The 23,829-nt window shown below is 31.3% G+C and overlaps 1 protein-coding gene and 1 pseudogene across 2 annotated transcripts; both read right to left on the bottom strand.

Annotated features, from left to right (window-relative positions):
* Window positions 1-3,601: 3,601 nt before the first annotated feature.
* Window positions 3,602-15,350, bottom strand: LOC110013256 (asparagine--tRNA ligase, cytoplasmic 1-like; annotated as a pseudogene). Its single transcript, XR_016063401.1, has 9 exons — window positions 14,914-15,350; window positions 13,567-13,651; window positions 11,391-11,573; window positions 10,235-10,293; window positions 8,981-9,070; window positions 6,299-8,899; window positions 6,099-6,157; window positions 4,047-4,137; window positions 3,602-3,952 (listed from the first exon to the last, which is right to left on the bottom strand). The product of XR_016063401.1 is annotated as an asparagine--tRNA ligase, cytoplasmic 1-like (transcript).
* Window positions 9,472-15,079, bottom strand: LOC110013267 (asparagine--tRNA ligase, cytoplasmic 1-like). The gene is made up of 6 exons (XM_020699410.1): window positions 14,953-15,079; window positions 11,380-11,390; window positions 10,694-10,888; window positions 10,431-10,592; window positions 10,235-10,293; window positions 9,472-9,517 (listed from the first exon to the last, which is right to left on the bottom strand). Exons 1-6 carry the CDS (start codon window positions 15,077-15,079, stop codon window positions 9,472-9,474), a joined length of 600 nt encoding a protein of 199 aa, XP_020555069.1.
* Window positions 15,351-23,829: the final 8,479 nt, after the last annotated feature.

Genomic DNA, 23,829 nt, shown 5'->3' with positions numbered 1-23,829 from the left:
TTATTAGAATTTAAATTGTTTTAAATAAAATTTTTATATAAAATTACATGTCTTAAAAATTAAATATTATAAAAATTAGTTAGTAGGTTATAAATTCAAATTAAAAAATTACTACACTTGGTGTAAATTGTAAAAGATTAAATTTTTATTTTTGTTTATGATTAAACTTTTATTACTAAAACTTTTGTTTATGCAAAGTAATATTTATGGGATGAATAATAGAACCACCTATATTTCTTAATTATTTATACTATTTCAAATTATCATAAACATATATTATTTAATTAAAATTAATTACTAGATTATAAATTTAAATTAAAAAATTACCATTAAGTTACAAATTTTTATTAGTAAATAGGACCACATAGATTTTTTTATTTATATATGCTAATTTTAATATAATTAATAACAGTTTTTATTAAATCCATATATAATATTTATGGTTGTTTGTTTATTATACTAATTTAAATTTTTTATTAATTTTTTTATTGAATTGGTATTTTAAAAATTTTAAGATATTAAATTATCTAATTAACGTAATAATGAAAATTAGAATATTAGTATATAGATTAATATTTAACGTTGAAACATTAATTATAAATTTAATTATTGACTTATTTATTTTCATGGAAATGAGTATGATTTATTTGTTTATTTTTATATTAATTTGCTTAATTTGTTTATTGAATTTATATATAAAATTATACCTATTACTAACTTATATATTAAATATTTAATTAATATATTAGTAAAAATTAATAACTAGGTTAAATTCAATTATAAATTATTATAAATTTTAAAATAAAATTTATTACCAAATGACAGAGAGGGGTGGGAATATATTATTATTTATACTAATTTAAATTATTTTACTAACTAAAAGTTGAAATATTAAATTATTTGATTAACATATTAATAAAAATTAGTTATTAGGTTATAAACTTAAATTAAAAAATTATCACATTTCGAGGGATATAAAAGATTCATGAGAATAAATAATATAACTTTCTTTTATTTAGTTTAAATTATTATTTTATTAACTTTCTTTTCAAATATGCATATAAAATCACACATCTAGATAATTGAAATATTACATTATTTAATTGATATATTAATTCTAGGTTATAAAATTAAAAATTTGTATAAATTAATTTATAGTTTAAAATTAAAAGGTTTAATTTTTTTATTTTTATTTATGACTAACTTTTATTATCATAAGGTAGAGAGGGTGTCAAAACAATATTTATGGGAATGAATAATATGTGCACAAATATAATTTCTATTAAATGAATTAAATTTAAATTATTTTATATTTTTTATTATATATGTTTAACATTACACCTCTTAAAAATTAAAAAAATCCACCTCTTAAAAGTTAAAAATAAAAATTATTTAATTAAAATATTAAATTAAAAATTAGTTACTAGGTTATGAATTTAAATTAAAAAAAATTATAAATTATTTAATTATTTTTTTTAATTAAACTTTTATTACTAAAAAGTAGCGAACAACAGAATATTTATGAAAATGAATAATATGATCTCGTTAATTTATTTACTATTTATCTTATTTAAAATTAAATTATTTTATTAACCCTTTTTATTGAAAAGTTACACCTTTTAATAATTTATATAAATTATAAGTATAAGTATACAAAATCGGTGAAACTTGACCAACCCAATCATGTTATAAGAAAAGAGATGGTGACGCAAGCTGAAAATATAAATAATATAAATTTGGGTATTTAAGCAATAAATTTAGGTTGAAAATTATCAAAGATTAATTTTTTATTTAGACTAATTTATTAATTATTAAGAGATGTAACTTTATATACTGATTTAATAAAAAAATAGTTTAAATTTAAATTAGTATAAATAAAAATAAATATATTGGATTTATTATCATAAATATTGTTTTGACACTCCCTCTATGTTTTGTGTAATAAAAAACTTAGCTATAAATAAAAATAAAAAATTAATCTTTTAATTAAAGATTTAACTAATTTATGATAATTTTGAAATAACTGTCAATATTGTATTAACAAATTATTGAATATATTAATATTAAGAAGAGTAAATTACAAATTCAATAATAATAATAAAATTAATGAGGTCATATTGTTCATTCCCGTAAATATAATTTAGCAATTTATAAAAGATTAAGTTTATAAATTTAAAATAATTTAGTTTTTATAATATATTAATTAAGATAATTTACTATTGCAATTAGATGCTTTTATATATAGATGTTTAATAAATAAAAAGTCAAAAAGATATGAAATGTTTCATTCTTATAAATATTGCTTTCATACTCCCTCTATCTTTTAGCAATAAAATTCTAGTTATAAAGAAAATAAAAATTAAATCTTTTCATTCTAAGAATAGATAATTTTAATTTAATTTATTACTTTGTAACTATTACTATCCATTAAATATGTAGTTTAATATAAAGATTCTATAAAAAAATTAATAAAATAATTTAATATAAATTAGTATGAATAATAAAAAAGTAAATGGGATGATATTGTAAATAAAAATAAAATTTTTTATTATTTATACATATAACGATAACTTTTTAATTTAAATTCATAACCTAGTAACTATTTTATAAGTATATTAATTAAATAATGTAATATTTAATTATTAAGAGATATACTTTATATACTGATTTAATAAAAAAAATTGATAAAATAATTTAAATATAAATTAGTATAAATAATAAAAAAGTATATGGGATGATATGTAAATAAAAATAAAAACTTTTATTATTTATACATATAACGATAACTTTTTACTTTAAATTCATAACCTAGTAACTAATTTTATAAGTATATTAATTAAATAATGTAATATTTAATTATTAAGAGATATACTTTATATACTGATTTAATAAAAAAATTAATAAAATAATATAAATAAAAATATATACGAGTCGGGTCATATTATTCATTCTTATAAATATTGTTCTAATGCGTTCGAGTAACAAAAATAAAAAATTAATCTTGATAACTTTTAACCTAAATTTATAATCTAATATATTAATTAAATAATTTATTATAAAGAGGTTTATTCATAAAAAAAAATGAGAATTTAGATTGTTATAAATAATAAGAAAATAAGAATATAGATTATTACAAAAACTCTTTGGGCCCAAAAATTCTTGGCAGATTTCAACACCAAAATGGTCCAATTGTGTGGATGAACGGCCCAGCAGAGGGAGCCCGCAGATGAGGCGGCCCAAGTTGCGGGAGCAGCCCAGTCAAATGTTGCGGCCTAGAAAAGCTTTGGGCCCAATGCAGAAGCAGCCCAATACCCAAGTCTGTGCGGTCCATGTTTTTTAATAGTGCCCAATCTTTTTGTAGTAAATTATATATTCAATAATAATAATAAAATTTATATGGACAAAAATAAAAAAATTCAAATCTAAAAATAGATAATTTTTATTTAATTTAAACTATTAATATATCAATTAAATATGTAATTTAATATAAAAAGTTTAATAAAATAATTTAAATATAAATAAGTAAAAGGGATCATATAATTCATCCAAGCATATTAATCCCAGTTCTGCTAATAAAAGAGGAACATTAACAGTTTCATCATTTTGCTGTAGTCTCATACAATATCTCTTTTTGCATAGATGTTGAGCAGTTAAGCTTAAATCCACCTCAGTGTTTGTGATTAAAGTAATGCTGGTAAGCTGACTACCAGATTTTGAAAATAAAAGCATTTAACTTCTATTCAATGCTTAAATTTGAATATTCACTCTCCATTACTCCTAACAACCACACTTCTTCTGGATTGCTCTCATCAATTTCATTGTATAGTCAGCACTTTTTTGTTAGATTTACTGACCTCAATTTTGGATGGACTGCAAACCAGAAGCTCATACTCAGAATCATTTGCATCATTTCCACCAGTGACTTCACAAATGTCATCCATGCTCCCAAAGTCTACAGAATCACATAGAAAATTATTAATTTAGGAAAAGTAGTCAATATTTTATGAGAAAGGGAATGTCTATAAAATGATAAATTTTCAACAGACCATTTTCAATAAACCAAGGTTTGTGTTGAGAAACTTTGCATGTCTGATGTGATTGTGGTCATCATCACCAGCACCCCAATAATTAAATGTGCTGCAATCGGCTAATAATAGATAATGAGATAATGAGTAGCTGCTTCAATAGCAACACAAGCAAAACACAAAATCTCACAAATGACAAATGAAACACATGATGAGATCATCCCTATCAAAACAAAAAACACTTGATTGATACATAACATACATGTACATTTACCAATACGACATAAAAGAAACTTCAAGATATTTCACCCGAATCATGTGATGAAGAGATTCTACTTGTCCCTCTGAACTAAATCCTTAGAGAAAATTTACGATAACTTCTTGATCCCGCTTACTAGATTGATTTTAGTAAAAATTTATACAGAGAATGTCGATTCTAATGAACAACTCATGAATATGAATGATGAATCCAAATATTCTAGACAATTCGAAAAGATCCTTTGGATCTAATCATGTCATTCTATTATACTGCCGATTTCTGAAAACTGATCATACTATGATCATAGTACGAGGGCGGTTGGGTAAGTCGGCCCCCATAGTCTAGTGGTTTAGGACATCTCTCTTTCAAGGAGGTAGCATTCATCCATAGTAGTCAATTGTGCCTCTCGCGCCATAGCGTGCGCCTTCTCTATGGCGTCGCCATAGCGCGCACTTGGGCGCCATTTCGGACTGCCCAAGCGCACGCCAGGTGCGCCATGGAGAAATCCGCCTGGGCAGCCTGGGTTTTGGCTGGGCTGCCCAGGCCCATGAGTTAAAACAATAAATTAGGTTAATTAACCCTAATTATAAAAGGAATTTAGGGTTTATAAAAGGAATTTTAGCAAATGAAGAAGTTTGCATGCATGGGTAACTTTCATTCTTGAGTCTTATTTATTCACTTCTTTCTTCTTCCTCTTTCAACGCATTTTCTTCTCAGTTCTTCTCTTTTTCTTTCTTCCATAGTATGTGCCACTGCTGTTCACTGGTAGGACTTTTTTTCTAAATTTATTTAGTGTAAAAATTTTTGGTCTAATTATGCTGATTGAATCTTTGAAATTGATGTGATTTTATTAATCTTTGAGTGTTTTAGTTGTTCTGTTGGTGTTTTCTTTTTGGGATGATTAATTGCAATATTTTATTGTATGTTTATGTCAGTATTTATTGTAGATTGATAGCATACATTGCCACTATTTATATTTATACATTAATCTAATCAAAATAATACTAATTATATAAATATATAGATTATTTCTTATATTTGTGCCATCCTTCAAAAAGGCGCGTGCCGTGCCGTGCGCCATGGCTCTAGGAGCCCTTGGCGCCATTGTGCGCCTTGTGCCACTGACTACTATGCATTCATCTGACTACATTTTCAATAATCCTTTTTCAACAACTGCTTATGATGCTAATTCATAACAATTCTAAATATCAGAGAGGCCCTACCATTGTGAAATTAAGCAATGTTTACCAAATGCGGATTAAGAATACAATTAAGAAGAGAACCATGTCCTAATATTGGCTAGGTTATCCACATTACAGATACAACCACATTCTATTTATAGCACAAAGTCTTAACTCGAGAGAAATGATTGCTACCATGCATGATGCATTGGAGAAGTTACAACGCACTCTTCCCGTGTTACTAGACTCCTAAAATGCATACAAGGCCATCCATTTTGCCCATGGAAACTTAGACATTTCCAAAGTGAATAAATTACAATCTTAAAATGAGGGCATGAGGGAACTGGAGTAAGAGGTATGATAGGAAATGTGACTATGCATTGACTCTCCACTTAGTAAACCTAAATTACTCACAATAAAGCCTTGCATATCATGGAAAGGTGTTCGAGTTTCTATAAGAAGGACAAGAGAAAAGAGGAGCCCAGCTCTATGAAATTTCCTGTCGTTTTAGAAGGACCATCTACCTATATAAAATTACTATTGTTTCAAGCATGACAAAATCCTAAACTTAAGCCAGGGAATTTGGAGTGCCTATTAGAGATCAAGATATTGTGTTAACGAAGCTTTTCTTACCTTTGCTTGAGAACATCATAATTCTCTTCTCTTTTGCTACCGCCAATAAGTTCCCCCACCTAGCAAGCACAAGTAATCAAGTAATTGAAAATTCATAACAATCTTTATCAAAGAATTACCCATAAGATTTCAATCTACTTGGAAAAATAATGAATTATAGAGAGAAGGGGAGAAAAGGTGAGAGAAGAGTAAGAGCCTGCCTTAGATACAAGCACATCCGCTGCAGCAACAGTTTTATTGTCTTCATTGACCTTCATAACAAAAGCTAAATCAATCACCCATTCTACTCCATTCTGAAATTTCGTCACTTTCGCTGCTTCCTCAAGAATGGCAACTGCCATAGTGTAAGTGGCTCCGTGAAACTTGGATTTTGAAACCATTTCAAGTCGTTGGAGGGCAGTTTTATCAATAAATTTGGTCATGAACTCCATATCATCATAGCAATGGTCAAGCAACCACTGACAAAGAAACATGATGTCTTGAAGTATGCCAGTGTTCTGCTCGCAATGTTGGCCTGAAGGTATACACACGACTGAGCGCACAGGCATATGTTTCAACCTGCAGTTGTCCTGATACAATAAAAAATGCTCCTTCCCTGGCGAAAGAGTCTTCAGCATAATCAATTTTTCCATCCTTCTTCGGAATGCCACCACCAAACATCTCTTAGCCAAATTGTATATTTCATGTAGCTTTGGGAGGTTCTCTTTACCCTGCTGATATGGTCATCTAATAGGAATAATGCATACAATTAAAGACAACTATAATATAGCATTTAAACATTTTTAGAATAATTATTTTCAGTTATACTGGTAAAATAGTATCGCGGTCAGAATCTATCACCTCCCAACCAAAAACAGTAGTTAGATAAAGAATAAATAAAGGCTCTTACACAGGATTTTCAGATAGCCATCAAGAAATGCGACAATTTTTAGATAACCAGAAATAAAAGGAAAGGACTGTTGCAATTTTTTGAAGTTATTGCCTCCCACACAAAACGAAATACTATTATCCGCTATTATAAATATGTAAAGCTAAGCTTATCAAACTCCCCAAACTTAAACAATTATTGTCCTCAAGCGAAAGTTTGACACAGCAAAAAACATGTTCTCAACATTGTGCTAATATTCCATAACAACAAATGTAACCTATAACCTATATGCAGATAATCTCTAAACACCAATGCAGCAATACGTTATGCAAACGCTAACTTATCATAATGAGGGTAAGAGGCCAATCACATCACAACACTTTGTCTCGCCAAGTAGAGAGTAGAACAATCAAGCTTCCATAAAATCATAGGTTTCTAAATGTCACCATACTCGCCGCTTCAACACAATAACCTTATCTCCTTATTTCTGCCTAAGTTGGGACGACTTTTGTTGTTCTTTCTTTTCTTTGGCCACTAATGATTTTGTTTTTCCTTTTTTCTTCCCCTTTTGTTGTCACGGCTTTTGTTTCCTTTCTTTTTTCTTTGCTTTTGCCTGTGACTTACTTTCTTTAGGCCGTATTTCGGTCTTTTGACGCGAATGACAACACTTGTGGTGAAGGCACCCGATTACTCAACCAAAAAACGTCGTATTTCGGTCTTTTGACGCGAATGACAACACTTGTGGTGAAGGCACCCGGTTACTCAACCAAAAAACATTTTACCTAAAGTGCTTTGCATACTCATGGCTCTAGTCACCGTTTTACGTGAATAACAACATTTGTGATGAAGTTACCCAGTTACTAAGTGACCTAAACCAGCGGAGTAGATGTAGTCTTCCTTTTTCTTGCTATTCTTTCTTTCTTTTTTTTTTTCATGGTAAAAGAAATTTCTAAGAGGAAGGGCCTTTGAATTTTTCAAAATGATGCATGTCCCGTGTTAGGCTTATAAGGATCAATTGGGCCGCGTTTTGGCAAACAAATATGATTTCACAAGAACTCCTATGATTAAGTGGAAGCAGAGACATTCCAACTCTATTTCAAAACAATTCAAAATGCATGAAATTAGGCCTCAACTACTCCACATTTACTCAGAGCAACAATCACATAACGCAAGTGCACATTCATGTCTCAATCTTATGCTTCCTAAATCACATTTATTTGTCAAATTACTAACTATCATTCTCGATAAACTCGAAAAAAAAAGTAGTAGTTTGATAATATAATAGAAGACAAATGAAAACTTAAAAAGGTGGAATTCTTTACACTTGAAATAGTTTATTGGGTCCTTCACATGAAAATTGGATGAGTACTTCCATGTTATGTCAATTGAACCAAGAGTCTAATCCAAAAATGCTACACAAACATATTGACATTCTGACAATCAAATGTCTCAGAAAACTTGATATACCATAAAGAGCAAGGCATATAGTTTACTTGAAGGAAATTACACTGAAGTACATCTGAATAAAGAAGGATGAGAAACACCCACAGTAGTAAATCAATTGGAAAATCACTGGAAAACCATCCAAGAATATTTTTCAAAATAACAAACTTGCGAGATATAAAGAAAAGTACCTTTGCATTATGATGCAAATGATGAATATCAAGATTTCAAGATAACAATTCACGCACATAAAAGAAAACATGTCTAATGAATGAAATGAAAAGTGGAAGCCAAGAAAACTTTTTACCACCATTATCACTTTGCAAAGATTTTTTACTTTCTTTAATCACCACCTGTGTCATTGTTCTCAAAGCCCCAACCTCCAACACAACTGTAGTATTCCTCCTCGTTGCCACCTCATACACATCCCCTTGGTAGCTACCATGCATGAAGACAAATAGATAAGTTTGCAATTCCTCAACGTAAGCCACTGCATGTTCATAAGAGGAATTAGTGTATTGTTGTGTGTCATTCGGTAATTTTGAATAAATAAATCACAAACAGGGTTTACGTCTAAAGCCTTGATGATTCCCTCAAGCTCTATCGCCTTCTGCGACCATTCCTCTGAACTTCCCTTATAGAAGTCCACAAGCTTGCTCACCTATGTAGTGAAAAAACATTCAAATATAAACCAACTGTCAAATGCATAGATATGGCAAGACGTCTTCATGTAAAAGACGAACCACCAATACAATGCTTAAAAAAGATAAGTTAGAAGGCCATCATATAACTAAGAAGAGCATGAAACACACACACAATAGATGCCCAAAGAAAAGTGAAAGTCTTTTAAACAAGACCTTTAGTATTTTTACTCTTTGTTATGATGATCGCCATACTTTAGACTAAATCACAGAATAGGTCAGGTCAAACCTTACTCAAAGCAATGAAATCATGAAGTCACCACTACAAGTATATACCCACACACAAAGTATGATTCACAAAGAAAATAGAGATGCAGTTAGTTATTTTCTAAAAGCACATAGGCTTCATCTGATTACATTTTCAATAATCCTTTTCTAACAACTGCTTATGATGCTTAAAGCGAAGCCTGAATTTTGAAGGCAAATTAAGTTTCAAATCAATAACAATTCTAAATATTAGAGTGGTCCTGCCATTAGGGAAGTAAGCAAGGCTTACCAAATGTGGATTAAGAATACACTTAAGAAGAGATCCATTTCTTAATATTGGTTCAGTTATCCACATTAAAGATACAACTACATTCTATTTATAGCACAAAGTCTTAACTCGACTGAAATATTTGCTACCATGCATGATACATTAGAGAAGTTACAATGTACTCTTCCCGTGTTACTAGACTCCTAAAATGCATACAAGGCCATCCATTTTGCCCATGGAAACTTAGACATTTCCAAAGTGAATAAATTACAATCTTAAAATATGAGGGCATGAGGGAACTGGAGTAACAGGTATGATAGGAAATGTGACTATGCATTTACTATCACTTAGTGGACCTGAATCACTGATAATAAAGGGATATTACGGAAAGGTGTTCAAGTGTATCATGGCTTCTTCAATTTCAACCAAATTATATAGGTAAAAAGACTACACAAGTTTATATGTTGTAAGAAGGACAAGAGAAACAGAGGAGCCAGGCTCTATGCAATTTCCTGTCGTTTCAGAAGGAGAATCTAGCTATATAAAATTACTATTGTTTTCAAGTATGACAGAATCCTAAACTTCAGCCAGGGAGTCTACGGAGTGCCTATTAGAGATGAAGCTATAGTGCTAATGAAGTTTTTCTTACCTTTGCTTGAGAACGTCATAATTCTCTTCTCTTTGGCTACAACCAATAAGTTCCCCCACCTAGCAAGAAAGTAATCAAATTATTGAAAATTCAGAACAAGGTTTATCAATGAATTACATAAGGTTCCAATCTACTTGGAAAAATAGTATGTCATGGAGAGAAGGGAAGAAAAGGAGAGAGAAGAATTAGAGCCTGCCTTAGGTACAAGCACATCCATTGCAACAACAGTTTTATCGTCTTCATTGACCTTCATATACCAGGCTTTGATTGCTTTTGGATAGTTATAGACAATAATAGGTGCTTTGAACTTCTCTTCAGTCAAGTATCCGTTATCATAATTTGGGGGGAAATCTATGAGCTGATGAATTGAAGATGATGGATAGAAGATATGGCAATTTAGTTTTCATGTTCAGAAGCTAAATTAATCCCCCATTCTACTTTATTCTCAAATTTCCTCACTTTCGCTACTTCCTCAAGAATGGCAACTGCCTCAGTGTAAGTGACTCTGTGAAACTTGGATTTTGCAACAACTTCAAGTCGTTGGAGGGCAGTTTTATAAATAAATTTGGTCATGAACTCCATATCATCATAGCAATGGTCAAGCAATCTCTCACAAAGAAACCTGACATATGCTTCCGCACATTTAATATCATCCTACAAAAGTGTCAATTCTGTTATTTGCTAAGCTAGAGCATACTTGGAAGAATTTAAAAAGGTTATAATAGCCAATAATAAACTTTGCAAGTTTCTGGGAAACACAATGGTTGTTCAGTGTCAATTTAAATATGGATTAGTAATCTCGTTGTTTAACTGTAGCTATAGATGAGGAAAAGAATCTGTTGACAAAGTTACAAAACTAGTCGATTTAACTCAACTAATCCTATCCAAAAGGATAGGAAAATATTAGTAACACTCCCACTAAATCTGGGTCATAGCAAAGTCAGGATATGTTGCACCCTCACAGATTTTACACCATTAGTTATTATAGCGCACAGAAAGGTTTTCAGTGTGCATACAAGTGACCTATAAGATCATTTCTGTGTATTTCTCAAGGAGTGGAATATGTAGCATGATAGGCAAAAAGTTGAATTGCCTTCTTTTTCATGTGTATCCAAAATTATGTGCGAATACATAGAGAAGCTTACAATCAGCACACCTGTATATCAGCAAAAGCAATCTCAGGTTACACCATCCAAAATTCAGCAAGATGTCTTTAAGAATTAAGTATGCAATGTTCTGCTCGAAATGTTGGCCCGAAAGCATAAAGGAAACCATGCTTCTGGAAGAATATGTGGGTAGCATATGCTGAGGCAATTCGAATTCTAGCAACTGCAGAAATCTACATGACCAAAAGAAAATTTTATTCCAGTAATGGGAATTAGAGACAAGTGCATTAAGGGAAAGGAAGTTTGCTAACAAGCTTACTTGCATATTAGGGATCATATAAGATATAACAATCTAGTAAAGTTTTTTACTAGCTTTATCCAACAGTCCAACATAATCTATATTAGAGGAACAACAATTTTTTTCCCCAAAGGATGACTAGTGTAAGTGTAGTTTCGGAACTATTTTTTTTAGGGGGGAGGAGTGTAGTTACCCATTTTCAGAGGAGCTGTAAATGTAATTAATCCTAATTAGTAATGTAGATGTATAATTGCTCATATTAATAGTTTATATGTTGTTAACTTGGACGAGAGTCAAGGCTGAAAGTCATTCAGGGCAGTGTTCACAAAGACTTCTGCTTTTGAAGTAGCAATAAAATTGAAGGAACATTGAAATTGAAGCAAAGCAAATGTCAAGTTTTTGCAATACGCAGCAAGAATAAGAAAGCCAAGAGTCTGAAGCTGCAGTGTTTAGTGAAAAATAGAAATTCTGTATAAATAAACCTTGAAATATATATAAGGTAGCGTGTGCCCCGTGCTATGCAGGGATTAAATTAATCAATAATTAAAAGATACTTCATAAAAACTTAAATTATGTAAAAGTCGAATGAAATAGAAGCTTTTAGATAAATAATACAAAAAAATTTTGTTCTTCAAATTACAGTGCATCAATATTAAAAACAATAAAAGTTCATAATATATATACAAAGAGATATATCAATTGAAATAAATGAAAAAGTATGACTTTTATATGCTAAAAAACAACCATCTTGGTATTGAAGAAAATTCATACTATTCAAATTTTGTTAGTAGAATTTAGGCAAACTCTAAAGAAGATAAATTGCAAATTAATTGATGAAAACATAATTAACTTATCGAAGTTCAACTTGTAATAGACAAAAAAAATAATAAATCAACCAAATGACTAATTAATAAAATCAGGACTTTATGCTAATTGACTACTATGCTTGAGGAAAACTGTCTTTGCACACTGCCAACTGTCTTTGCACAACTTAGTTTCTGTTTTTTTCCTCCTCTTTCCTTCTTTCTCTGTTTTCTATTTGTATATTCTATTATCTATTTTGATTAGTAATTACTAGGAAATTTATAAGGTTTAATTGTTTGTTGTTGTTGAAATTATTATAACATTGTTGCTGATTAATAGTTTGATGATATCATGATATTTAATTTCTAATACTATAGTATAAAGTATATCTATCTACTATTATTACTTTAGAAGTGCAGAGATTTACTGAAATCTAATCTATGAGAAATATAATGTACTTTTTTATATTGTTCACTATGAAAAATACTAATTATATAAACATATCAATTATTTTTGTGCATTAGCGTTGTCCTTAGCAAAGGCATGTGCGTGCCATGTGCCATGCGCCATGGCTCCAGGAGTCCTTTGCGCCACGAGCCGTTGACTCTATGCTTTAGGGATACATGAATACGAAAGTGCCAACTGTTCTTCTATTTATAAAATTACAAACGCAAAGACCTCTTCTGTCACTAACTTTTTATCAGCCAGAATGATTTGGAGTGCAGGAAATGTAATGAACCATATCAGTTATCATAATAAACCACAGTTTAGCAAATATAACCTGTAGAAAGCTTCAGTTAACAAGATTGTTGATATGAAAAAGAAGTGCACCAAAGACAATGATGTGGCCACACAACTAGAAGATGATTAATAATATCATATAAAATATGTTGTACTTGATTTTAGCTAAAAAAGAGGTCTAATTACTCTTAATTCAATGTACAACGTGGGTAAGGCTATAACTAATGAAGGGGGAAAAGAAAGAGGAGAAAGAAAGCAAAACAACTAAGATCATCAATATAAATCATAGCAATGCAACCAAGAAATACTGAACTGGGCATGATGAGCCAAGCTGGCCCAAGCAAGGATGATAATAAGAGAAGTGAGAAAGAAAAGTATCTTACCCCTCCATTTGATAACAATTGATGATGCAGAAATGTTAAAGATTGTAGTTTTTCCCTCCGTTGAAACAGCTTTTCTCAGCATAGTCTGTAATTGGAAGATGAAAGGAGACATATAATGTGTTTATAACTACCACTATTTTAGAAGATATTGCAAAGTAAGCAATGGAACATATGACAGGAACCAGGGAACAATGGGAGAAAGGCTCAATCAAACTAAAAGAAGAAAAAGAATAAACTGCAACTAGTAGAGTTGAGCTCAATCTTGATATCTTCAAAATAAATTGTAAAGGGTCAGGGGAAAGCATTATAATTGCAGGATCTCAGATTTCAGTACAGTGACTACAGTCTAAAGACTAATTTGTGGATCAAGTCTCAATAATGAAAAATCAAAACCATGGAAAGTTAAACAAATTCTGGTTACGATAACCACAAAAATAGACCTTAAAGGTCTCAATTTTGAGCAACAATTGATTTCATTCTTCCACTAATTAAAAAATTTCTTACAGAAGCAACCATCAGCCATTTCATTTAAAAAACAATAATAGTACTAGTTCTTTGTGTCAGAAAAACATGAGCGATGAGACAACTAAAGCAAGAAAAATTACAGACGATAATCAAATCTTTTTTCATAAAGAATCAAACAGGAAGTAAAAATGAGGTGTGGGGAGTTTATCAAGTACAACATTTCAGAAAGCAAAATAAGAGGATAACATTTGATAAGGAAGTCTTGGGATTAGATAACAAGTAAATCCAAAGAAAACAAAAGCGAGCAGTGGAGGAATAGAGTAATAGATTAGTTATGGCAATAAGAATGCAGAAACAAAGAAATCACCGACATACAATATTTGAATTGCAGAACTCGCTCCTAGGTGAAAATCCTAAAACTAACTATCAAAAGAATGGAGCAGACATGTACAACAACAGTTTTAGACTTGCATTCCAAGTCCTTTCACGTGGAACATATGACTGCATTGCCGAAAACGATAAGTAAATAATAACACAAAGCGTTAACCATATATCCTTCAATAACTTAGAATACTATCATAGAACTAAGACCAGCAAGAATCCTTGTGGACACACCATAGCCAAAAGTACAGTTTCTTAAACAAGACATTCGTACTTGTTATGATAATAGCCGTACTTTACAAGAAATTGCGAAATAGATGAGGTCAAACATTATCCAAGCAATTATATCATGAAGTCACCACTAATACCCACGTAGAAAGTATGATTCACAAAGCATACTCTCCAACAACGGCCGAAAAGTACATCACGAAGAAACCCTCTTCATCAAAAATTCAAGAAACGAAATGAAAGGAAGATTACAGTGGTTTTGAGGAATTTTACCAGTGGGTTTTTTCTTTTTTCGATTTTTCTGTGTTGTACCCAACCTCCGCCACTGCTTCTCCTGTGGGTGCTGCCTTTGCATAGGGGCACCATCAGGCCCCATCACATTCTCCGCCTTGAGTCGCAATTGTCGGCGCACTGCACCACTAACTCCACCGTGGCTCATTCACCGAGGCTAAGTGGCAGATTTTTCTCGGGTTCATTCCTCTGTTTTTTCTTTCTAATTTCGCCGAGGATATGTGGGCACAAAGCGAAGACCTCCAACATTTCCCTTGGGCTACCTTGATGTGGAGTCCAACACTTCCCGGTGGTTTTTCTTTCTTGAATCTTGAGGGTTTTTACCGGGGATGGAGGGGATTTGATGTGGGTTTGTGAGCAGTGATTTTGAGGGTTTCTACAAAAGAGTTTCCTGAATCTGGACAGAAAAACAAATGAGGTTTGATGGTAGGTTTGTACAAACTAGACTAAAGGGAGTGAACGAGTATTTTCATATTTTGCAAAAGTACCCTTATAATTGTTTTTATTATTTTTTTCATCCTCAAGTTTGGGTTTATAATTATTTAGGTGGAGATAAATTCTCCAAATTTTATTGTAAATTAATTAAAATTTTACATTTTAAGATAATCTATTTTTGAATAGAGCCTAAATTATATTTCATTTACTGTAGTACAATTTCAAATTATATCATCGTTTGACCAACTTTCTGTATTGGGTTTTTTTTTATATAGTTTTGACATTTCCTCAAACATATAATAAGGGCCCAAATGATAAGAATATCCAAAAAATTTATAGTCGATGTATAAACAGAATTTATGTTACCTTTTATACTTTACGTGGTAAATGTGACTGCAAGCATACTTTATGGGTCGAAAACATATTTATACCTACTTTTTACGGTTAAAAAAAATAAATAATTTAATCCCCTGTGATGTTGATAATGAACTCATTACCTCCTTATGGAAAAAATATAACAATTTACCCCCTTATACTTTTTAAAATGAAGCAATTTACCTCCTTATACAGGGAGATAAATTACTTCATTTTAAAAATCATAGGGGGTAAAGTGTTGTATTTAAAAAAATACAGAAAGGTAAATCGCTATTTGTTTTTTCATAAGGGGGTAAATTACTCATTTGCGATATCACAAGAGTATTGCTTGCATTTTTCCGTAAGGGGGTAAATTATATTATTTTTCTTATTACTCTGCCCATGTGAAGAAATAGTTTATACAAATGTCATTAGTTAGTAATCTGAAGAATTTTATTTAATTAGATCACTTTGTCCACTTGATAATAAAAGACCGTGCATAATACCAGAAATTGAATATTTTAAATTATTTCAATATTTTTTTAACTTTTCTCAATTTCCAATTCGTTCTCTCTCTCTCTCTCAACTTCTCACAAATTTTATCTTTTTATTATTTTATATTTAATTAATGGAAAAGTATTATTTTAGTCTGCTAATTATATTTAATTTTAATTTTAGTCTGATAACTATGTTCATTTTGTTTAGGTCCAGTAACTTACGAAATTGCTTATTTTTAGTCATCTGGCAATTTTCGGATAATTTTACCCCTATGCAACTTTTGAAAGGCAGTTTTAGTTCATATGCACTCATAGGGGTAAAATTGTTCGAAAATCTGCCAGAGGACTAAAAGTAAGCAATTTCGTAAGTTACTTGATTTAAACAAAAATGGATATAGCTATCGGACTAAAATTAAAATTAGGCATACTTAGCAGACTAAAATAATACTTTTCTCTTTAATTAATATTTTCATTATTTAAATTTATATTAATTGCACAGGTATTTAAGTGTGCCGCACACATTAGTAATTAGTATCACTAAAGATGGTAGCTAAATAACAGCTTCTGCAAATTTTATTAAGGAAACCTGGCTCTAATACCATTTCAAGGAAGGGAATCGATCAGGGATGCAAGGCGGAAGCGTGAAAAACAAACAATAAACAAAATCAAAGCATAAAACTATGATCAAGGGTGTACCATCGATCTTTTTCGGGCATTCGGTGTAAAATAACATAAAATTACCGGCCCTGGAATTAAAGGAAGAAACCGAGAGGGTGCAAGATAAACTAAATCGGAATCTTACTCTCATCTTTTTCTCCAATTGGCTTCATGCGTTGATTCTAATTTCAGGTGTACGTCCCTAAGATATATAACCTGAAAATTGCATCAGTAATATTCCACTCAAGCACAAGGTGTGCAAGGTATATAATTGCATCTTACTTGTGAAAATTAATTGCTTAATGGTTACTAATAATTAGGGTAAATTATAACCAACTCTTTTGAGGTTTGACACAATTACAAATACGCGCTTATTATTTAAAAAATTACTCATCCCCTGATATTCGATAAAATTATATTATTTTTTTTATAGAGGCCTAAAATTGTCAACTTTGCATTTGTTGTATTTGTTTTCAAATAAAAAAAATAATTGTAAGAAAATCGAACGGGATGGATGAAAAAATTGTAAAAAAAATTATTCAATTGGTTAATAAATTCTAAAAAATGAGTACCATTAAATTATAATCCAATGACATTTTAGTCAGTTTATCATAAAAAAAGGGATAGAAAAACTAAGTTCACAATAGATAAAAAATGAATAGAAAACTAACACATTAGGCTAGTTGTTAGCCTCTCGTTAAAATCAGAGGGTATTTGTGATTTTTCAAATAATGTGATATTTATAATTATGCCAAATCTCATAAAAAGTTCCTATAACTTACCCTAATAATTGATAATATTGATTTAGATTGACAAAACATGTATCAATTTAAATACTAACGCTGTGCTTGGATTCCAATTTTGGCCCATTCCCGAGATGGGCCAAAAACACAGCAATGTTTGGTTTTAGTTTTTACACCTTGACTAGGTGTAAAAACGAAAATTGGGTTACTAACCTATTTTTTTTTTATATAGGCCTAGCCCATAACAGAAATTAGTGTTTTTTAAAGTGTAAAATTGCAGCTCCTTGTCATCGTCTTCAACCTTTTCTCCCCACAAACTCCGATCGAACCGACCACAGCCTAGCACCGTCATCACCGGCGTCAGACCCACCACGGCGTAGTGAGAAGAACTCCATCGACAGCATAGCCCAGGGCCGCTATCACCCGCGTCCTCCCACCACGACGGTGTTACGATGACCAAGCCACAAACTCCATTGGAGTCCGCCGCCACTGGCCGTTCACGTCAAAGGTGTGCCGCCGGCTATTGGAATCGATTTCTCAAGCACCACCTAGTCCTCGTTCCACACCGTGCGTCAATCAAGGGAAAGGGCGGATTTTCCTCTGTTAAGTTTGCCGACAATTTCTTGTTCTTTTACTTTAATTGCACGATTTCTTCCATTCAATTCTGATTTCTGAATTTTCTGATGTCTTCAGAGTTGGGTGTGGATGTATTATACTGAAAAGTTTGTACGGTTCAACAGTATTTGCCTTAAATTATTGTCTGCGATGATCTGATCTTTTGCATGTGCACAGTGCTTTCTTTCTTTAAATTGTTGTCAGATTTTCACCTTTTCCTGATGTTCCTGTTGATTCACACATTGAATAGTGATTCAATTTTGCATCTACAATAATCTGCAAACGGTTGTATGTCTATAAATACAATATATAGTGCGATATAAACACCACATTGAAGCTTTCATAATTCATTCAGATCTCGTTTTATAAGTTTTTGAAGCTGCCAGTAAAAGCGAAACCTCGGTACCTTTTCCGGTAAGTAAAACTGAATACCTATATTTGTATTCAATGATGTGTTGTTATTGCCTTCATAACAATCTGATGTTTGAAATCTGTAGTGATGATTTATGTTTGTTAATGCAGTTATCACTTGGTTAAGTTACTTTCTATGTTATGTTACTTTCAATTTTGTAGGTGTTGAACATGTGTAATGTTTATGGTAGTATATATTCTTCACTTTGTCTGTGTGATCAATCGGAGAATTGGTTGTGGAGTGCGTCCGGCAATTTCCTGTCGATATATCTTTTAGTTGAGGATTGGATTGTTTAGGTAACTATCATCTCTAACACTCATTGTGGCAAGTAATTGCCTACCTTTCTCCATATTCATGTAACTCATACCTTATAGAGATATATATGATAACTCCAGCAAATGTGCCACTTTGAGGTTTTTGCTCATACTTCTTGTATTTGTCTAACTACATAAGGAGTAGAATTTATGATGGTTTCCGTTTTCTTAAAAGATTAAGTTACAAGAACAACTTCTTAAGTCTAGTAGTTTGACTCTCAAATGCACTAGATGATCTGGCCTTGATTACTTGCAGCATTATGTCATAGGATGACAAGGATGTCATAGTCTCTTCTCTTTTTAATCTTTCTCTCAAATTGTAGGCTGTTTGCTTTACTATGAAAATGATTGGGCATTACTTTTCATATGACAAGCAGATGAGGGCAACATGTTTCAGGTTGCTTGGGGCATAGCATAAACCTAAAACCAGTTGTATGCTTCATGTGCTGATATGTATCTGTTAGAATATTAAGGGGGGAAGCATAGACTTAAACAAGAAAAGATCTACACTTATAGAATTTGTAAGATACTAATAGTGTCATTGCTTTTGTCACTTCCATAGCACAGTGATGATTGCTCTCAATTTGCTTACATTGAACTTTTAGGAACTTTCTTGATGTATCATTTTGCGATAAATAAAGATTAGATATCCTGAAATTATGTGTTGGGAGTAATGTGAGTCTCTCATTGTGAATAATTTGATCAGATTTCTTATTAAATTTTGCTGGCATCCTGTCGTATCAGCTTGTGATTGAAATAAGCAATACACCATCAAAACGTTTCATACTTGATGAAGAAATTACCTGAAATGGTCTTAGGTATGTGAATTCATTATTCCACTATGGATGATGTTTGATACTGTACAATCTATTTTTCAATAAAGAGGTAAAAAAATTTCAAGTCAATTTGAAACCCTCTAGTTGCTCCTTGTGGATCTCTTCCAATAAGTCTTCATGTATATGCTTAATTCAACATCAAAGCAAAGGCGGGATCCTACTGATAAATTATTATAATTGGTGAATATCAATATTTTTTATATAACAAAAATGTAGCTTGCCTGTTAAAAGTGAAATTTTAAAAACAATGTTAGTCAATTTGCGCATTTGTACTACGAAGGTGCTATAAAAACTCCCTTTCTATTTAACAGTAAGTGTTCGTTTTTAATATATAATAGGTATTGATTAAATTTAATAGTACAGAGGTATTTTTTAATACGATCTTTACCTATACTATATATAATTGAAAATTGATAAATTGGCGTCTCAATTGTTTTGATATGCTAATTTTAATATTTAATTTGAACGCAATTTATTTATTTATTAAATTTAGGTTTCTTTATATTATTTTTATTCAAATTTATTTTAAGAAATTTTGTATAAAAAAACAGAAAGAAGTCTATTTTATACTCTATCCCTTATTTTATCCTTACGAATTATCAGATGAAATAGAATGCTTAGAAGAGATATAATGAAATTTTTTGATTGGCTCTTTCCATATAGCAAAGGAATGATTCGTTTTTTTATGTGACTGATGAGGCCAAAACACAATTAATTTAATATAACAAATATATATATAATTCTATACTAAATCTAACGTAAATAAATGTTAAATAATAGGATTAATAACCTAAATAAATAAACGGTGCCTTATGTTATTAGAAACGCGGCATGATCTGCAACCAAATATGTGCTTCAAATTTGAACTCATTTACTATTTTTCAATAGTTATTTCTTTTTTATTTTAATTTTCATTCATTTTTTCTCACTATATTTTTTATAGTTTTAAGAATTAACTTATTATTTTATATATAATTTATTAAATAATAAAAAAGTATAAATATTATACTTTAACAGAAATAATAACACATGGTTTTATGTTCTAGTAACTCATCAGCGAGATAATGATTGTTTGTTTATAATTCCAATCCTTTGTGATGGGCGGCAGTTTTTTTCTTTATGGATATATAAACGATTGTAATTAATTGTTACGACACTTTGATATATAAGACAACCCACAAAGAGGCAACACCCAAATGACGCTGGTTCCTCCCACTCATCTCGATATGATAAAGTGTTATGGACCACGAAAATGGAACGCGTGTTCATTGAGTTAATGCACGAGAAGTTCATCACACACACACTCCAATCATCCACATTTCCACCGTCAGTCTGGGCTCATGTAACCGAGCGAATGAACTCGGTTGTGAGTCAGGGTTGTCTTCTTATGACGGTACAACTTAAGGGCAAACTTAACAGGCTGCGTCGTGCTTGGCGTTTGTTAAACAAAATTTTGAATAGGGGGACTGGGTGGGGATGGGATTCAGAAAGGAATACCATAACAGACGATGCAGGACGCTTGGAGGAGCTGTATCGGGTAAACATCTACTCGTGCTGCCTTCTTGATTGCAATGTCCTTACAGAGTCACAAACTAATTACATATCTTGACAATGTAAATGAATGCAGGAAAATCCAGAATATAAAAAAATAGTTGAGCATGGGCTTCAACGCTTTGACCTATGCACTGAAATGTTCTCACGGAACACCGCAACTGGTGGGCTCGTGCGTTCGTCATCACAACAACGTTGGACAATCCACAGCACCAACCACATAGACGATGAACAGATGGATGGCACTCAATCGGGCAGCCGTCGTTCACGAGATGAGTACGAAGATACAATATTCTCTCAATCTGTTCCCATGACGTCCCCAGACGAATACTTTTCTTCCCCAGGACCATCGCAGGCTTCCGCTGGTCCATCTGGAAGTGGGCGTCGATTCCGACGAGTAGCTAGTGAGTTGCAAGCTAAGAAGTGTGAGACGATGGATAAGTTGAATGAATCAGTTCAAGGGAAGATTGACAGAACCGGGCCCAAAGCTACTGAATAAATTGAGTTCCAATCTGATTACAACTACTTAACAATCATCGTTTGAAAATACTATTGTAATTTCCAACACTAACAAATTTATAATTGGACCCTTTTTACAGCGTTTTTCATTGGTTAGACGGTACTATGAGTACCTAGAGCCACATTATTCCAGCATGTTAGAGGTGTGGGGGCCCATCAGGTTGCCAGGTCTTCCTATTGAGGCACAAAGCGAAGCAGAAAATAACGAAAGTGGTAATACTGTGAGTAATCCGGTGAGAGGAAGCGTGGATGCACCTATTGTTATATCGGATTCTACTGCCCCATCGTTACAGTCACATACGCACATCGCCAGTTGGGATGTAGTGGACCATGTAGCTCGTGGAGATGGTGGCCCGGTGCTAGCACGTAATACCTCAGTAGTTGCACGACGAAGTATCGACATGGGCTCGAAAGTGGGGGGGATTGGATCGTGGACTGACTACATTCGTCGGATTGGTGTGCAGTCTGATCGGGGTGCCCAGACGTATAGTGAGGGAGACAGCACAGTGCGCTCGCCGCGACCACGAGGACTACCACCACGCCGTCGTGACGGTCCTTAGGCATACAATGCCGACTGGGAAACTTTCTAGTCGAATATTGATTTAATCATTAAAAAGAAAACAACTAATCGAGCAGTTTGTGAGTGTCAAATGCATTCGTTTCTTATATATCGTGCAGTTGTGTAATTACATTTTCATCATTCCCTAAAAATTGACAGCCTTGTATGTCATGATTAAAAATAATTTTAATTGTTCTGTTTTTTGACTAATCAATGCTAATTGATTCAACTTTGATAATTTACATATTTTGGACTCAATATAGTTTTCTATTTGAACGAAATTTTTTTTAAAATTTGAACCGTGTGGACACTGTATAATTACTGCATGCGTAATGCAAGTACTTATTATTTGATTTATCAATTAAATATTTTCACCGCAAATATAAAGGCGGATGAAATCATTTTCAATATAATGTTGTAGTGCATGTAATTATTTATTTAATTTTTAATTATTATTTAATATAAAGTAATAAACTCCACACCAAAGCAGATGAGATATAGTGAATTTTTCTAAATTATCTATATAATGTATATTATATATTATTTAATGTATATGCTATATGTTAAATCTAAGCAACAATTATATATAAAAATAATTTCTAACTTACAAAAATATTGATATTAAAAATATTTACTATCAATGCTACTGACTAAAAATATTTTTAAATTTTCTACCTCAATAAATTACTTACTTTTGTATATTGCGGATAATACACCAGTACTATATACGAAATTCATATTTTTTATTACTTTAATTATCTATTATAATCAATCAATCTGAATATAAGGTCTAACGAATGTATTTTCATCACATTACTATACTTCAATTTACTAAATATTAATTACAAATTTTTTGTACTTACACTATTTTAATATTTCGAACTCAAAATTTTTAATACTTCTGTGAAATATTTGATAAATTTGAAAATTGAGGACAATATACCAATAATACATACTTAATTAAAAATATCTATTATTCAAATGTTTATATATTATATTTTTCCAATCCAAATTGTAGGTGTAACAAGATAATTTTCGAGAGAATACTACAGTGCAGTAAATTATTCATTAAATTTGTAATTATTATTTAAAATGTTAAAAAAAAGTATTTAACAAAGATACTTAATTTAAATATATATACTATATTTCACTAACAAACAAACTATTATATACATACACAATTGTATTAATAAATATATACAAAAAAAAATATGATTTGACATCCAACAGTAACTTGTCTCCTATATCCCAACATCAAACATACACCACTTATTTTAAACTATTTTATATTATATCAAAACACAAATCCAAACATACCATCTATCTCAAACACATACTTATTTATCTCTATTTTTCTATCTCTATCTGCAAAACACAAAACCAAAACACCCAAATTACAAATCCAA

Source organism: Sesamum indicum, linkage group LG12, assembly GCF_026168435.1.
Source record: "Sesamum indicum cultivar Baizhima isolate 11 linkage group LG12, ASM2616843v1, whole genome shotgun sequence".
In the NCBI taxonomy this organism is placed as follows: domain Eukaryota; kingdom Viridiplantae; phylum Streptophyta; class Magnoliopsida; order Lamiales; family Pedaliaceae; genus Sesamum; species Sesamum indicum.
This window is presented reverse-complemented; position numbering and strand designations above follow the sequence as displayed.

Excerpts from the sequence above, each read along its gene's own strand:
- LOC110013267 (XM_020699410.1), bottom strand. The coding sequence starts at position 15,079 with ATGAGCCACGGTGGAGTTAGTGGTGCAGTGCGCCGACAATTGCGACTC. Across the intron at positions 10,593-10,693 it reads TTCTTGAGGAAGTAGCGAAA|CTCATAGATTTCCCCCCAAA; the intron begins GTGAGGAAATTT and ends TCAATTCATCAG. Across the intron at positions 9,518-10,234 it reads TATGACGTTCTCAAGCAAAG|GCTTCGCTTTAAGCATCATA; the intron begins GTAAGAAAAACT and ends TTCAAAATTCAG.